Source organism: Myripristis murdjan, chromosome 6, assembly GCF_902150065.1.
Source record: "Myripristis murdjan chromosome 6, fMyrMur1.1, whole genome shotgun sequence".
NCBI classification, from domain to species: Eukaryota; Metazoa; Chordata; class Actinopteri; order Holocentriformes; family Holocentridae; genus Myripristis; species Myripristis murdjan.
Genome location: NC_043985.1, coordinates 10866228 through 10885114, shown reverse-complemented (window position 1 = coordinate 10885114; position 18887 = coordinate 10866228). Strand labels below are relative to the sequence as shown.

The following is an 18887-nucleotide window of genomic DNA, read 5'->3' as shown; positions in this document are numbered from 1 at the left end:
AATACTCTTTCCTTCTGATTTTGATAGTTTTATATGAATTTCCACTTCCCCCTTTTTAACAGCCTCCTTTGCCATTTTGTCAGCCCTCTCATTTCCCACGATCCCTATATGAGCAGGTACCCACATGAAAATGTGGGACATTTTTCCTCTGATTCTTCAGTCTTGAATTTTTAAATATCACTTCGTAAATTAAGTCTTGATGATTATTGCCTGTCCTTATTTTGATACTTAAAAGTGCTGCTACAGAATCACTACAAATGAGAATGTTGTTTGTCCTTATTTCTTCCACCCACTCCAAAGCTAAAATTATTGCTGTTAACTCAGTTGCATATACACTTAAACAGTCTGATGTTCTTTTACTAATACCAACTTGATATCTTGGAATTGATATAGCTACTCCTGCGGCTTCTGACTTTGAGTCTTTTGATCCATCTGTAAAACACTGGACATAATTGCTGTAATTTCTGTCTGTATACATGTAGAAATCTTGCACTAAGTCTGCATTTTTGTTCATTCTTTTGATATTCAGTATTTCTAAATCTACATATGCAGTTTCTGTCCACATTGGTGTGATGGGCTATAACACAGTTGGACATAATTCAATTTCATATACTTTCATTTGCTCTGCTATATCCTTACTTATCCAATCAAAACTTCTTTCCTTCCTTTCCTTTCCCCCACTCCCAGCAATCCTCCAGCACTCTTTTAGTTGGATGGTTCTCTCTATGCTCTCTTAAATTGATCCAGTAATTGGTCATCAATTGTTTCCTGCGGAGCTCTAATGGCATTTCTCCCGGCTCTACTTGAAGAGCACATACAGGTGTCATTTTCACTGCCCCTAAGCACAACCTCAGTGCTCGAGCCTGTAAAATATCTAATTCTGCCAACACAGTCTTAGCTGCTGACCCATATACTACACTTCCATAATCTATTTTTGACCTTATTAACGACACATAAATATGTTTCAATGATGCAATAGTTGCTCCCCACTGTAGCCCCACCAAACATCTCATGACATTAATAACTTTTATACTTTTCGTCACTATGTTTTTGACATGCTCCTTCCATGTTAACCTATTATCCAAAACTACTCCCAGAAAACGAAAACAATTCACTCTCTCTAAATCACTCCCATACATTTTAACATTCACTCCATCCCTAATCTTCTTACTGGTAAAGAACATAACCTTTGTTTTTTCCACTGAAAATTTAAAACCCCACTCAATTCCCCATTTCTCCACTTTCTTTATCCCTTCCTGCAACTTTTTAACGGTGTACTCCATTTTCCACCCCTCTTCCATAAAGCCCCATCATCAGTATAGAAGCTAAGCCAAAGCTTTAAGCCACTGAAGTGCACCACCACGGAAGAAATTTTTGACGCACCACAACTTTACCATCTCTCATGAATGATAGTCCATACACGGTACTTGCAGTTGGAACAGCAGTTGGAACACTCGGTCCATTTATTTAACAACAATAGACAACAGGCTGCCTCAGCGTACACAGGTGAGTGAGTGTGTGTGCGAGTGTGTGTGTGTGGTCAAAAAACTGTTTCCCTTTAGGGGTGGCACCTGAACCCTCACAGTTTGTTTCTTACTTAAACCTGAGCACTGATTGGCTCGCTACACACTGGCCCCTAATTGTCAGTGGCAGGCAGACACTACAATTCAACACAATACAATAAAGGAGCCAAATGTGAAAACCTCAAATACATACATGAAAATGCAAATAAACTATTTCAGTTTACACCTCTTGTATTAAGCAAAGCTTAGTTACAGGTCTCTCAATAACGTTATTTTTAGTCTTTTAGTCTGACAAAGTTGGTGCCATTGTCTGACTTGATATGGGCGACATTCCCTCTCCTGCTGATGAACCGACATAAAGCATTTATGCATGCGTCATCAGCATCCACTTGGACATCACCATGACAATTTGCTGGCCAATCTTCTGCAGACTTCTGGGACCCTCCAGCCAACTGTGGTTCTTGAGAAAGTCTGAAAAACTTCATACCTCTGGAGGCAGCGTTGGCAAAGTTTTCTTTGGAGCCAACGTGTCTCCACTGAGAGGGACTTGAGACATTGTGGCAAACTGTAATCCTGTTTGCCATGAAGGTGTGGAAACCCTTGTCCTCATTCTTGATGTACTTCAAAACTGAAGTCCTGTCCGTCCAGAACACAGATTCATCAAACTGAAGCTGAAGCTCTGACTTTAGCATCACATCCACTCTAGCAGCAAGGACAGCAGCTGTTAGTTCCAGTCGTGGAATGGTTACAGACTTCAGCGGCGTAACTGGCCTTTCCCAATAGGAATGCAGCATGAACCTTGCTTCTGGAGTTCTGCAGCCTGATGTAAGTTACAGTGCAGTAGCCATCTTTATTGGCATCAGCAAAATGATGTAGTTGGCTGTGTATGGGTGTACCAAAGTCTGTCAGCTTTATACATCTGTCCACGTTGAATGATGCCAGCAACTCAAGATACCACCAACCACCGTTGCCATTGATTTTCAACATCTGGTGGCATGGCATCATCCCATCCACAGCTTCTCCTGCAGAGCCCTTGTTGCATCATCTTTGCAGACAATGTGAATGGTGGCAAAATACCCTAAGGATCGTACATTGAGCTGGTTGTAGACAAAATGCCGCGTCTGGTTAGAGACTGCTGTTTTACTTCCATCTTGAACTTAAAGGAGCCTCACTCGACACACCAAAGCAGACCTAAAGCTCTCTCCATGGGAAGATTATCTCTATCCAGATTCAGCTCTTTCAGATCTTTAGCCCGTTGGTCTTCTGCAATTGTCTGCAACACTGCTCGACTGTTGCTGATCCATTTCTCCAAAGTGAAACCACCTCTTTTGCAGAGAGCAGTGAGATCTTTTATCATCTGGATGGCCTCCTCTTCTGAGCACAAGCTCAACAAACAGTCATCCACATAAAAGTTTCACTTCACAGACTTGTTGTCATCAGCAGTTCACCTCAGCACATAGCTAGCGCAACTGGGTGATGAAACAGCTCCGAACAAATGCACAGTCATCCTGTAGTCCTGAAGCTCTCTGCTCATGTCCCCTTCTAACCACCAGAGAAAGCGCAGAAAATCTCTGTCCTGTTCTGTGACCTTCACCTGATGAAACATAGCCTGTTACACTGCTACAGGCTCCTGCCTGAATCGAGTGAGAACTCCAAGCAGGGAACTGGTGAGGTTTGGTCCTTGCAATAATACATTGTTTAAAGACACTCCTTTAAACGTGGTACCACAGTCAAACACAACCCGTAGAGAACCTTTTCTGGGATGATAGACACTGTGGTGAGGAATGTACCACACTTTTCCACTTCCACTCTGCATATCCTTTATCAATAATCCCATTGAGACAGGTTAAATATTCTTTGTGCACTGTTGGATTATTCAAAAACTTCTTTAGAAAGTTAATCTTGTCTCTGTGCTTCTTACCTTTAAACTGTTGACATTTCTCTAAAGCTTGAGCATGTGAACAACAGTGACAGTTTGGGCTTTCCTGTTTCTTGGAGTTATTTGCAGTAGCTTTAATTTCAAGAGCATCCACAGGTGTTACTGTAGTGGCATTCTGCTTCCTCTCACTCTGCTCTTTGACTGCAGCTTAAACTTGTTGGTAGGGTTTAAGCTGACAGGTTTTGGTGCTAAAGCTTCAATATCTCCATAGATCGTGCCAGAAAGGATTCTCACGTGCCTCTCCAGAAATGAAACCACGTCATAAAAATTAGCTCTGTCATTGGAGGCTTCCATGATGTCATGAGCCTTAGCTCTCCATTGTTCCATGAGCTTGAACTGCAGTTTGGAAATGATCATTTTCATATTAGCTGGCAAATCCAACTCCTGCATGTAATGAAGGTCCTCCATAGCATTACAACATCCACGCAAAAACAAAGCATACGCTTGTAGAGCTTTAACATCCTCAGACTTGATTGTTGGCCAAGCCAAAGCTTTTTCTGTATATGCAGCAGAAATCTTGTACTCATTTCCAAAATGTTCTTGTAAGAGACCCTTTGCCACAATGTAGCCACTTTTAGGAGCCATGTGCTGACAGCTACGAACTAATTCCTGTGGCTGTCCTCTTGTGAACTGTTCCAAGTAGTACAAGCAATCAGCTCTGCTAGCTGTGTCCTCCACTCCTTGATCGAATGCTTTAATGAAAACTTTATATTGCAGTAGATCTCCTTCAATACAGGAAGGTCTCGTGTTGGAAGAGACAGTAAGCGCTGCTGAAAAACAAGAGCAGCTGTGATTTCATTTTGTTTGTGCATAATAGCAACAACATCTCCAGATGGAATAACATGATTTTGCTGATTCATGTGCTATCTATTTGCCCAAGCAGTTGTTGTACCAGGTTGCAAAAATTGTGATCTTTTTCCATGTTGTTGATAATTTGCATTTGCATCTTGGTTTGCTGCACTTGAAACCTGCATTTGAGTTTGCTTTGGTTTGACATCCATTGCTGGCTGTTCATGCTGTAGCAATGACCAAATCCTTTGCTGTGCTGTTTTCCATGCAGGAGGCTCATATTCCTTTGCTTTAGGGTTGAGAGTGTTGAGTGGTTCCAGCTTCCTCCTTTCCCTTTCAAATTAAGAGTTCATGCCATTTGTTGGTGAATGAGAGGAATATCCATCTGAAGTCTGCAGAACTGCTAGCTTAGCAGTAGATGCTACTAGCTCAGTTTCCAGTTTGAGCTGCTCCTTCCTCCTCCGTAAGGCTGGCACACATTACAGGATTTTTCAAACCTTCACAGATTTAGAGGCCACACACTTGATGATAACAAAAGACAGATCGAACAAGATCTCTCTCTTCAGATCTTACAGTGTGTGGTGTGCACTACGGAGCACACCACACACTAACCGATTCTTGAGGTTCTTCATGCTCCACAGCAACCAGCTCCTCTCACGTCCTGCAGCAGCGAATGGGGGGGTTCCACAGTGACCGGCTCCTCTTACATCCTGCACAGGATATGAGTGGCCAAGCGGCGACGGCGCTCCTCTCCAGCGTCCTAATCAGCTGATGAGCAGATGAGCGGCAGCTGGCGAAGCGCTCCAATTATGCGGCCCCGCTCTGGCTCCCTTGTCTTCACCAGCAAAACATGGCAAAACTCGTCTCCCAAAAGTCCAAACTCCAAAAAAGTCCAAACTCCAAAAGTCCAAAAGTCCAACAAGGTACAGTTTTTTGACTGATGTTGTACAGGCTAAGCCAAAGATTTAAGCCACTGAGGTGCACCACCACGGAAGACATTTTTGACGCACCACAACTTTATTGTGTCTGATGAATGATAGTCCATATATGGTACTTGCAGTTGGAACACTTGGTTCATTTATTTAAATGTCCAGAAAAACAACAGGCAACAGGCTGCCTCAGCGTATACAGATGAGTGAGTATGTGTGTGTGTGTGTGTGTGTGTGTGCGTGGTCGAAAAACTTTTTCTCTTTCCGGGTGGCACCTGAACCCTCACAGTTTGGTTCCTACTTATACCTGAGCACTGATTGGCTCCTACAATCAGCAAACAGAGATCTCCCCATGCCCACTGGTATACTTCTAAAAATATCATTTATCATTATTGAAAATAATGTTGGACTTATGACACTTCCCTGTGGCGTTCCATTTTCTACAATGTGTTTCCCTGAATAATGTAAACCTATCTTTACTTGAATAGTTCTTCCATTTAGAAAATCCATAATCCAGTTAAATGCATCTCTCACTGAGATGTTTAATCATTACATAGCATATTTCATCTTTTCCTGGTGCACTCATCTTTGTTTTATTTTTTTTTTATTTTTTTTCTCATCTTTGTTTTAGCTAAAGCTCTCTTTACATATTAAATGGCATATCTAATTCACTTCCATTATTAGTCATTCTTCTTAATGCTTCCATATTCTCAGCTTTAGTTTCTTCCCTGCCACGCTTTCCCTCATCACTAAAATTATTGGAGCTAGGTATTACTGCAAATGTATTTGCTATTAAATCAGCTTTTTCCTTATTAGTTATTGCCACCTCCCTTTCATTGCTCAATACAGGATAGTTCCACTCCCTCCTATCTCCTCCCATTTTCTTTATCATTCCCCAAATTTCTCCTATCTTAGTATTGTTCCCAGTTTACCCACAAAATTGCCTCCAATATGTCCCCTTTGCATGTCTTATTGTTCTCCTAACCACTGCTTGTGCTTGTTTATAAAAAATCAAAATTATGAGATCTTTTAACCAGTTTAAATGCTCTGTTTCCCCTTTTAACTGCTTGTTTACACTCATCAATCCACTATGGAACTAACTTCCTCTTCACTCTGCCTGTATTTTTTGGTATAGCACTTATTGCTGCTGCAATCATGCTTTGCCCTATTTTAAAATTCACGTCTATATTCATGTTTAAAATTTTCCCAATTTGCTTTTCCAAAAATCCATTTTCCACCAACATTCCTTGTACTCTGCACTGTTACTATGTTTATCTTACAATACACTGGATAATGATCACTGCCAGTAGTTCCCTTCTGGTACACCTGCCAGTCACAAAAATTATTGGTCACTAATGTTAAATCAAGTACAGATTCCTTGACACTATTTGCATCTATTTCTTGTGTTTCTACCATCATTACAGTTTTTCTCAACATTTGCACAACAGTTAGTTCAACCTCCACAACTTTTAGTCATTTGTGCACATCATAGTAGCAGTTTCTCATTCCTTCTAACAAATTGCAAACGCTTTTGGACATGCATCAATTGCTTTCATACAACTCTCTGCTGTTTTATAACATTATCATTTGCTTATGTCATGTCAGTCAAAATGAACTATACTTGTGAACGCTGAATAGTCATTCCCTATAAAACTAAAAGTCCTTATTTCATTGCTTGAGTCATTACATACAAAAATGTTGAACTAGTTGTCAAAATCTGTCAAGCAAATTTTATACATTTTTTAAATCTCTCTCTCTCTCTTTTTTTTTTTTTTTCCTGAAAATGTCTCCTAAATTGAACAATTTCTCTCAGGTGAGCCTCAGCTTTCACTGATGAGAAGGGGTGTGTGAAGCATTAGTTGCAACCAGTGATAAGCCACTTCTCCACAGTCACTCAGAGCTGAATCCCATGAACCCCCACTTTACAAGCATGTATGAACCAAGCAGGACATAGTGTGTACCATTTCTACAATACTGTGACACAAAAATGGAAGATCAGCCTCATGGGAGAGGGGTGAGGATGCGGGGAGGAAGGGGAAGGGGACAAAACAGGGGAAGAGGAAGAAGAGGCCAAGTACATAGGTGGATTTCTGATGAAATCAGGGCTACAATTGTGGATCATGTTGTCAATCACGGCCTCACAATGGCTGAGGCTGGTCGAAGGGTGCAGCCAAACCACTGTAAATTCAATTATTCAAACATTTCATCAGAAGAACAGGAGTGTATAATGCACAGTAATTCATTTCATTCATTGTGTCATACATGAAGCTTGCAGTGGGACAAGAACTTGTCACTTTTTACATTTTACATTTAGACCTACAGCTTTACCGCAGCACAGATTCAGTGTATTGTAGTGTACAGTAGTGTTACAGTAAAGATATTGCCATATTTACTGTAATTTTACTCTGCACCACATAGGATCGCGAGACAATCTTGCAGAGGTGGAAGAGGGCCCCTTTTTACTCCGCAACAAGAGGAAGCCATTTGTGCTTTGGTGATTGCAAACAATGCCATAAGGCTGAGAGAGATACAAAGTGCTGTTATAGAGGATCTTTGGGAATAGTGAATCCATTTCAATTGCTACAATTGACAGAGTGCTCAGGAGAAATGAAATGCGCATGAAACAATTGTACAATGTGCCATTTGAACGGAACAGCGACAGAGTGAAGGAGATCTGTCACCAGTATGTACAGGTAAAACGTGTGTTCTATGCATACTCTAACCCTTTGGCGCATAGCGGTACAGTGGACAGCTATTTAAAGTCATTTTCTCCTAAATGCAGTGGTTTCTACGGTGGAATTGTATATCAGCTGTTAGAATGCTCTCTGCTGCTCCCCTCCATCGAGGTTTATGCAGAGACTGTCAATTTTTGTTGCTGAAAACATATTAATACCAGTATCATGACATGGCAATACCAGTCCTGCATCCTTAAAGAAGTATGGAGACTCACAAAAATGTTCATGCCCTAAGAAGAGTAAAAACACATAAGAAAAAAATCTTGACTTAGGCTTTCATAATTCATGCATGAAAGGACTAATGTAATTATGTTATTGCTGTAAACTGTTTATTTTGTGTAGTGCCATGCACTACACTTACATGACAGTTCTGTGTATTTGTATTCACAATGCATATTGTACAATATGTTGTCCAAAATGCATTACGTTACACAGGAAAAGTTGTTACAGTTTTTCTCGCTCCTTCTTCTGTGATAAAGCGTGTACTGGAACTGGAGGCCAGGGAACCGCTACACACATTCATATACCTTGATGAGGCGGGTTTCAATCTGGCAGAAGATTGATCTGGTAGAAGGCGTGGAAGGAATCGCATTGGACAGAGAGCAACCACTGATGTCCCAGACCAACGAGGAGGGAATGTCACTATGTGTGCAGCCTCACCCATATCTTGGTCCATACGACACACAACTTCTGCTGACTTTTTTTAGACCCTCTTTACAGGGACATAATCCCTGAGAATGAGAGGGGTCTAACTGGAGACCATCTGAACAAGTATGTTGTTGTTTGGGATAATGTACATTTTCACCACTCAGATGTGGTCAGACAGTGGTTTGCAGCACATGATAGGATGCTGGTGGAATATCTCCCTCCCCACTCACCATTCCTAAATCCAAAAGAGGAGTTATTCTCTTCCTGGAGGTGGAACGTATATGACCGGTATCCACATATCCAAATGGCCCTGCTAGCGGCCATGGATGCAGCATGTGATGACATCACAGCAGAGACCTGCAGAGGGTGGATTCGCCACTCGAGGAGATACTTTCCTCGCTGCATTGCTAGAGATGATATTCGCTGTGATGTAGATGAAAATATGTGGCCAGACAGACAGGAACGGATGTCTGGCCACGTCTTTGGATGTGCATGAATGAATTACAGTACTGTGTATGTTTAGTTCCAATATGTCCTGCAATATTATTTACAGTTGTGCACAGCTCTACCCAAAGGGAGTTTATGTTTGTTGTAAATAAGGGTGTATTTTTTCTCTTGCACAATGCTGTGAACAAATTAGAATTGCAAAGAGCATATGCAGTAAAAATGTGAAACATACATATTCAGTGTCTTGTACTCAGCTACCTCACTAAATAGATAGATAGATAGATAGATAGATAGATAGATAGATAGATAGATAGATAGATAGATAGTCATTGCACAATCATATACGTATAAATACAATAATGTGTAACTTTACTGTAGTTTTCAAATGGCTGTGTAAATAGTATATAGTGCTGTCTTGAGCATTTTCAAGTAGCGTCACCAAGATCTGACTTTTTTGCATTGGAAAACACTCACTGTCATAATGAAGACAATGACAACTCCATTTGACTATCTTGTTCATAAACAATGGTGTCAGGACTTTTCATCTTGATGACACTGACATGTTCATTGACATGGATACTTGTTTTTGAGGAATGAACTATCCATTTTGAGCAAGTGACACACTTTTGCAGGTTATCAACTAGGTTTTGCAGTTTGTACTAATTGTTTTGAGAAATGCATTAACTGTTGTGCAAATGTAAAGAGTGATGTGAGAAATGCACCAAAGCGACTGAGAAAAACTGTAATACATACAGGTTGTTTCTCATCCATCAATTCTTCCACTACCTGTCCATTGTAATCAGCTCTGTCACTTCCCCATAATGTGTTATGCCCATTGAAATCTCCACACCACACAGTGTACCCTTTACTTAACCCCTCTAGCTCTTCCAATTTATTTAGCTCTAATTTCCTGGAAGGATTGTAATAATTTATGATCACTAAACTCTTTCCTTCAAACCACACCTCTGTGATCACACATTCCATCTTAGGTTTTCCCTCAATATTTCTATATGGAATGCCCTCCTTAACAAAGGTAGCACACCCCCCTCCTGTCCCATCTCTGTCACACCTGATCGCTACATATCCTTTAATTATGAAATCTAACTGTGGCTTTAACCTTGACTCCTGAACACATGTCAAATCTGGTTTTTCCTTTTGACTATAAACAAATTGCTTGAAATCCTGACCATTTGCAATCAAACTCCTTGCACTGCACTGGAGAATTAGCATTGGTAATATCAACCAATGCATTGTATTTCTTGACTTGCCTGACAGCTCAGCTCATCTCTTACTTCCTCCCAACTAACACCTTTCAGACCTAAATGATGGACAGCTGTCTTGACCACAATCTGAATTCTGTCTGTTTTAGATTTTATGCCTGCTAACTCCAGCAATGAATGTCACCAGTTTCTTTTTCTCCTACACCATCTTGTTTTCAACTTCATGCCTCCCTACCACCTTCACTGCCTCAGCATAAGAGATTTTCTCCTTTGTTTTAATCTGCTACACTTCTCTCTTCATTGCCTCACATCCCCAGTATGCAACATTATGTTGTCCTCCACAGTTGCAACACTTTGTTTTTACACTCACTCCACACATTCCATACTCATGATCACCACCACACCGTGCACACCTTCTCTTTCCCTTGCACCCCTTAGCTGTGTGTCCAAACTCCTGACAACTGAAACATGCCATAGGCTTTGGGACAAAGTCCCTCACACTGTACCTTATGAATCCATAGAAAAGCTCCTTTGGAACCTCTTTAGCATCAAATTCAACCAGCACAGTTTCTGTCTTCCTTTTCTCTGGTCCTCTTGTCATTCATTTAGCATTTTTAACTGTACTGTTGGGCACCTTTAAATGTTCAATCAGCTCTCTCATACTGACACTTAGGGGAACACCTGAAATCACCCCTTTACATTCCTTTTTCCTCTGTTCTCCTATTCTCACTGTTTTGATGACTTTCATCTTTCCAACATTTTGCATCTTCTTTGCCTTTTCAACTTGACCCTCTGAACTGCACCCAATTAACAGGTTCCCATCACCCAACAGTTTTGCAAACTGTACTTCCCCCATTTGAGCCCTGATTATTTTTGTAAGTTTAAGAGGCTCCACTTTCTTCACCCCTCCCTCTCCCTCAAATCTTATCACCACATTAAGGGAACCTTGCCTAACCTCCTCCATATTTCATTCACTCTCAGTCCCTTCCCAACTAGCTTCCTCCTGCTTCCTCTTCTTTCTCACAACTTTCGCTGCCTTCTCTACTCGTTCCCATCCAAACCCTGCTCTATCGCTCCCGTCTTCCTTACTCAACTCCATACTGTCTCCCTCCTTCCCTGCCATAATTCCGCAGTCAAAGAAAGGAAAAAGTATCGCTACCGGACCGGAAGAAGAAGTTTTCTTCTTCTGTCGCTATTTCTGTGTTTTCTCCCATCGATATACTCCATGATATTTAAGTCTTTCATTAGCTGAAGGCAGACTGCAGTCTCCTGGCTCTTGCTGCTTTTCGACATGCTGTTCGCCATGTCGTTCTTCCCGCTTGCAGTAACCACAGCAACAAAGACGCCCCAGGATTCCTTGTGAATCGAGCATGCGCAGACGTGACTGAATATTCCGGTTCGAGGCATTTTCCGACTAAGGTGTTTACATGCCTCAATATTCCGGTTGGAACAGGCATACACCAGGGGTCTTATTCAGAATATTCTCCAACTGGAATATGACCTTAATCGGGTTCGGTGCGTGTTTACACGTGCGCAACCGGACTATTGCGGATATTCCGAATAATACAGGAATATGGTGTGCATGTAAACGCGCTCAGTACAAGCTGTGGACCTGCATAACAAGCTCCACCAACGTGGCACAGCCAAGGTACAGCAGAATGGCAACAGCATGGAAGTAGTCATGAATATCTGCTTCAGGCTGCAATTTAGCAATCATCACCAGGGACTAAGCTGCACAGAAGGCACTGCCAACAGCATCACATCCACTCACTGAAACACCTGTTTGACAGGTGAATGAAAGAACAAACTTAACATTGCATCATCTGGAGGGAAGACTCTGCCATCACTGTAGCCCATATGAAACTAGACAACATCAGGAATCCGTTGGTACCAAGCATATCATACTAAGTTGATGGCAAGGGAGCTACATGTTACTCCGAAGTTAGGCTAAATTTTGGCAAGGCAAAAAATGGCACAGGTATTTTCAAGGGAGCCTCGTGACATCCAGATATTTGAATGAAAATGGGTTCTCTGGGCACCCACAGGTCTGCCCATTGCAGACATTCCCAATTTATGCTGATTCCATGCAGCTTAAAAAACATGAGGGGTGCAAAATGGCCTGGATAAAAATAAACCCAATTTTTTTTTTTTTTTTTTTTTTTTTAAAGGTATACCACGGAATATTATTACGATAATCTGCATTGGGAAATTATTTCTATGAAATAACATATAGTAGCTGACACTACACTTTATGTACAGTTTAGTTATAGTGTCAAATCATAATCAATCAAACAGCTGTGCCTCTTTGTATTTCGCATTTACTTTCCCATTCACATGGGAAAATAAATCACATCCTGACACTGGTCAGACGTGACACAATGCAGCTAAGAGTAGCAGTAAGTAAGCATCGTAGAGTAAGCAGCATCCTTGAAATTTGAAAGCAGGAAGCAATATTGAAAAGGCCGAAAACCTATTTATTCCTTTATTCCTTGGTTATTTTCAAATTCAACTGATATTATTAAGAATTAATGGGTCAGCTTTAATTGCATGTTCATCTTTGTCCAATATATGCCTAACAGATATATTGATAAAAAGTAGTTTTAACCCAAATAATATTATAATTTCTCTTTATCTATATATCTATGTCTATCTCTCTCTCTCTCTCTCTCTCTCTCTCTCTCTTCTGCAACACTTATTATACACTCTCTCCAAAAACAGTCATGGGAATCAATGTTAGTTTCGTCATGCTACTCCAGACGGATATAATATGTCACACAAAACCCATCACAAACATGAGGTTGAAAATGATGAACATGAGGTTCATCATTTTCAATAATCTTACTGATAAAATCAAATTGGTCTGCCATTGTGACTTCTATTCCTGCTCATGGGCTTGCATGAACATTTAGACATACACACAATGATTGATGAGACCATACGATTAAACTATGTTTGTGGTGCAACAAAGTCAAATTTAGCTGTGTGTAAATTGTAGTAGTCACTTACGCTACAACAAGGTGAAGTTTTAACTTGCACACAGCTGATACAACCAGCCTCCAGGACATAAGCTCTTCATATCCCAAGTAAAAAACAAACAAACAAACAAACAAACAAAAAACTATGTCAGTGCTGAGGGATTAGGCGATTATAATGAGGCACGACAAAAATGTGTGGACAATGTGTGGCCACTGTCCTGCCTGGAAGGAAAAGTGAGAAGGAAAAAAAGAGGAGAGAGGAACAGTGTGAGAAAGAAGGGAGGAAGAACAAAACAGAAGTTGTCATTCGAGTCTCTCACCCTCTTGCATGGCACACGTGGTCAAGATGCCAGGAGTCCAAAACCAACAGATGCAAACACTTGTCAGTCCAGTCAGCCATCAAACTGCTAAATACAGCCAAAAAAGTATGAGTATAAACCGCTCTGATGCTCAGGCACTCTAAGACTGCTGTTCCCTACTCTGTGTAAATGTTATAGTTTGTTATTATGCAGGCTGTTTTCTTATGTAAGCTATGTTTTTTTATTTGCTGTGATTTTCCCTCTGGGATGATAATAAAGACTGAGTGTGCTATACAGTTAATGATCACATTGAAAGGGGGAGAGAGGTGTAAGGAAAAACATAGAAAATATATATAGAAAACAGACGGAGAGGGGGTGTCCTGGTGGCTAAAAGAATAAGCTGTATAATACGTTTTTTGAACATGGGTTTTAATGTAGCTCATGACCTGCACTGATCAGCACAATCCAGTCAGTAATTTCAGTTGGAGGAAGTCCAGAAAAGGGTATCAAGCCACAGCCTGCAGTCTATTAGTGCTGGTGTAATTGAGGAGGCAGATATTAACACATAAATACAGAATGTAGAGGGCAGAGAGGCAGGCAGCCAAAGAAGGTAGGAAAGAGAAAAAAAGAAAAATAGCAGTACGCAGAAACCACATTTGAAAAAAGCATATGACAGGCTAAACGGAGCAGTTGAGATAAACCACATAAATTGAGGGACACTGTCTGTGACGACAGTGTAGAAAGGTTTTCAATTTACGACAAAAGAGAGAAGTCAATCTCAGAGTCAAGGAAACCTAGACGACAGCTTGAAATGGATTGGCAAATGCAGGAGCTCAAAAAGTGCTAGAGAGCGAAGTCTGTATATGAGAGGGACTCCAGTGACGAACACCCAAGTTAACTCAAAGAGCTGTTTGATAGCACTGGGCAGTGCAAAGAATCTCAGTAACACATGACAAAAGAGAATGCAAGTTGGGACAAAAGTATACAATCTCTGAACTGCTAGATTACGCTTTGCCGAGGAGAAAAGTAAGCAGATGAAACATCACAAAGATCACCTCAGAAAAATCCAGATAAGCTAAAGAGCCTAGCTGATGTGGCTCTTTGCAGATTATGACACTGAGATGTTAAATCATTATACCCCTTTTCCACCAGTGGAACTGGAACACAGGAATCCTTTCAGGAGCAAGGACCTCTTCCCCCTGTTTCCACCAGAGGATCCAGTCCCTCTTGAGTTCCTGGGCTGCAAAACAGTCCCTGAAACTAAGGTACCCTCTAAGTAACAAACACTTGTCAGTCACGTTTCCTCTTTGTTTTTCAGTTTAGAGTCGTTTAGTACCTTCTATACATGAAGCCACATCATAATTGCATACAAGCTATTTTCTTGTTTATATGGCCCCAGTTTTGGTCATCAGACATATGTAAAATGTATTGTTTGAATAACAATTAAAATAAAATATTTTGGTGACACTAGAGTGTCACCAAAAGAACTAGAGTTCTTCACAGGGACTCGGCTAGCTGTTTCCACTTACTGCCATGCATTGTATTAACACAGTTAGCATGCAGCCTGTAGCTTTCTCTGTCCTTGACACACAGTGATGAGTTCAGTATCGTTCTGCTCATCTAACTGACAGACGGACAGACAGATGATAGACAAAAACCTAGTCTTCTCAAAAAGTGGCGTGGTCTTTGCTGTTCTCAGTGCAAAGAAAACACAAAAACAAAAAAACTTAGGGAACTTGCTTTGACCCTGTACACTCTTCTGGGAGCAATTAAGACCCAGAATGTTTGTACCACTGACTGCTGTTAAGAAAAAAGAGCAGAACAGAGCAGGACATACGGTGGTCAGTGTGGCTAAATGCTACAAACTACATTTGATTCCAAACATCTGTGAGTAACTGGACTATTACTGCGATTGTTACATGGCTCAATATGAAGACATTATTATATAATTATATTACAGAGACATTAGACATTTTCATTCATTCATTCATTCATTCATTCATTCATTCATTCATTCATCTTCTAAACTGCTTATCCTCACAAGGGTTGCGGGGGGTTGCTGGAGCCTATCCCAGCGCACATTCGGCGGAAGGCCATTAGACATTTTATTAGACATTAATAAAATTGATTGAATTTTAATGCTTTGTAAACCAAAATTCAGTTAGTTGGTTCAGTTATGGCATTAGCAATACTTTGAAAGGACTTAGCCCAACTAAATATCAGTTAATACATGACTTAAGTTTCATCTCTAACTGCAGAGCAGAGTTCTAATTAACAATGTGATTTAAAATTATTAAAGCAGTGAAACACAGAGAAAAACAGTTAGCATGCACACTCTGAGATGTGTATGAAAGTGACAGTTTATGAAATCTATGTAAATTGATTGTCCCCACTCAAAATAATCACAATCATACGACTATACAATTACAACAACAATTAGCTCCACCCTGTGCATAATCGCATGAAAAGTGAATTTTCCTAAATGGTTCTAGATTTCATTTAAGCACTTACCATTCTGAAACATCCTGTAACAGGTGGTTTGGTGTCTCCTGCCGTTTATGATTCGGGATCTGAGTCGGGCTTAAATATGTACGGTCGTACAACAGCACGCTCAGCGGTAGCCATGACAACCTTATAGATCTATATAAGATGATAATTCCTGTTTACCGGTTAGCACTGTTTAACAGCGTAGGTTTCAGTAACTTGCCTGGGATTGGCCCGACCATATGTCACCAATCAGTGGAGAGATGCTGATTCTCTCTTCTGATTGGCTAAACGAACTGTGCTGCCAGAGCTCCGGGAGAAAGGCGCTGTAAAACTATATTTAGCGGTCCACAGATACTTAAAACCACAAATACATCTTGCAGGAATATCAACAATTAAAATAAAACCCTGGAAAAGTGTACTGCATGGGGCCTTTAAAAACCAGTATTGACACTGACCGCTGCTCTCTCTTGCTGCAGGGCCTGCGTCGCAAAGCGTGCTACATGGTTGATGATGGGGGCGAAGTTTGTAGGGCCGTAGAAGCGGATGTGAGGGAGACAAGCAGAGTAGGCCTGGGCAATACCCTCAACACCTGGAGACACACAAAGAGAGAATTCAGATTCTAAAACACAAAAGATAACCAACAATCAATAAACAACCCCAAATTTAAAGATGAGTGAGAATAGGAGTAAAAGGAAGAGACAAGACGAGGGACAGAAAGATAGAGAGAGACAGAAGAAGAGAGGCACATGATGAAGTGAAAAAATAATTAGTGTCATGAAAAACATTATAACTGTTCAGTAGTTATTCAAGTTATTCAGCTCAGGACTCGGTTGCTATGGGAGGACCAGGGGTCCATGAAAACATATTGATTTTCAGTGGCCTTGCCATTTTAGACTCCAATCTGCTGAAAGAAGCAGACTTTGGAACGTGTGCCCAGAGATGGTTCAGTGCCGGAGAGCTAGCGTGCCGACTCAGGACCCATATGTTGTCTTTTTTGTTTGTTTGCTTGTTTGCTTGTTTGTTTGGGTGCTGTTGGGTGAACTAGCACAGCACATTCAACAAAGCTAGTTTTTCTAGCTAGCTGGAATTGCAATGTTGGTGGAAGGGTTTGTGTGCCCCAGCGACCCTGGCAGTTGTACTATCAGGACAGTCCTGGAGCCAAGCGTGAGGGGGAGCTCACAGGTGAGTGCCCCGTGGCTGGACTGGTCACAAAGAAGTTCCTTGGGGCCTCCCTCCCATGGGCCCACAACCTCTGAGAGATTTTACTGACAAATATTCCCAACAAAATCTTATACAGTCTTTCATGCATTCCTCCTGTTGTTCCCATCCACAACAGTGTCTGGAGGTTTCATATTTTCACCTTAAAGTAGACCTGCATGATAAATCGATTAAATCAATTAATTCTAGGTCATTTCTGTAAATCGGTGCAAAGAATAACTGAATTGTAAAATTAAGATTTTGTCTCTGTAAGTTATAACATTATAACAGCCACTGACCACTCTGTCAAACAAGGCCCAATTCACTCATGTACACAGAACCCCTGACCATACCCACAGACATCCCTATCAGTTAGTAGTAGCTGTTGAAAAACAAGAAAAAGCTAGATTAAAATCATGAATTGTTAAATGATGTCTGAAATGTCGTGAAATTCTAATGCGTGAACCACGATTAAAGCCATTTTTAAATCTGTTTTACTAAACCTCTCAGGCCTATTTCCTCCTATTCAGTTCAAAGAGGCACAGAAAACCCCACCAATCATGTGTCTCATCAGAACAGCGATATCAGGCTATAAATAGTTTCCTACTAATGGAATGGGAGCTGAGAGAAAGAGTGTCTTAATTACTAGAGGTGTGCAGGGGGCACCACTATTTGTATTTGTTCTTGTATTTTGTTTTAAGGCAAATTAATTTGGATTTGGATTCGGGAAAAAAGTGGGTGTAGCTCAAACTGGAAGTGATTTTTTAAAAAAATTGTTAGGTTTTAATCACAACGAAATACAAAATAAGTGAAATTCCTGTTTATAGGTTCATAACTATATAGGTTTAGGGAACCACTCTAACCACACTCTGCATTCTGCAAATTAAGGGTGCTTTTATGTAAAATTTTACTGATATTGTCAATTTTATTTATATTACCTAAAGCTTGTATGAATCTCCAACTGCAGTACAAATTTCATGTCAATTAGAGCGAAAATGTTGGAAATCCTGTTTTTGGGCATATTTTTCTCAGTTTTTCTTGATTTCATCTTCTTCAATGTCCCTCACTCATTCTTTTCACCAATTAGTAACCTCAACCTTATTGACATATATCTTTATTTTGTGCAATGATGAGACATGAGGTCAATTTATGTTCAGTTTTAATCTTTTGTTTGCTTTGTTTCAGATGACCCATGTGTGTCTGTTTCCCCCCTATTTCAGTGTTTAAGAGGAATAAACTCTTTAAATGATCTTCGTATCCTGGTTATGCTGTACATTCCTGACAGAATGGTTCTGTGATGATAGCCTCCACAAGTGCAACTGAACCTCGTCTACATGGTCCTTCGAGCCGGATCAGACTATTGTCATGGATTCACAGCCACCAGATGGGACCATTCGATGTTCTGAACATGAAACCCGACCCCCTACTTATCTGGCAGATTATGAAGTCTAGTATCCTGGAGTTAAAGGTGCTGCATGCCAAACAGAAGGCACACAATGCACTCATCATACAGACACACATGGGCAAGGGGAAACAAGTGCAATTGAACCTCCTCTTTTACAATTACTGTTTGTCTTAACATGTTCAAATTACAGTTTTCTCTGCTCATAGGTTAAATTATGATCACCTTCACAAAATATAATGTTTTTAAGCAGCCTTCCACTTCAGGTAATATCCTCATACTATTGACAAAGACTCG

At 40.6% G+C, this 18887-nt stretch overlaps 1 protein-coding gene across 2 annotated transcripts in view; it reads right to left on the bottom strand.

Annotated features, from left to right (window-relative positions):
- The window catches only part of cpne2 (copine II), a 113884-nt gene that overhangs the window by 21386 nt on the left and 73611 nt on the right, over positions 1-18887 (bottom strand). For both annotated transcript variants that reach the window (XM_030052995.1, XM_030052996.1), the window contains exon 14: positions 16447-16580. In XM_030052995.1, the coding sequence (XP_029908855.1) occupies positions 16447-16580 (134 nt within the window). The remainder of the gene's footprint in view (positions 1-16446; positions 16581-18887) is intronic.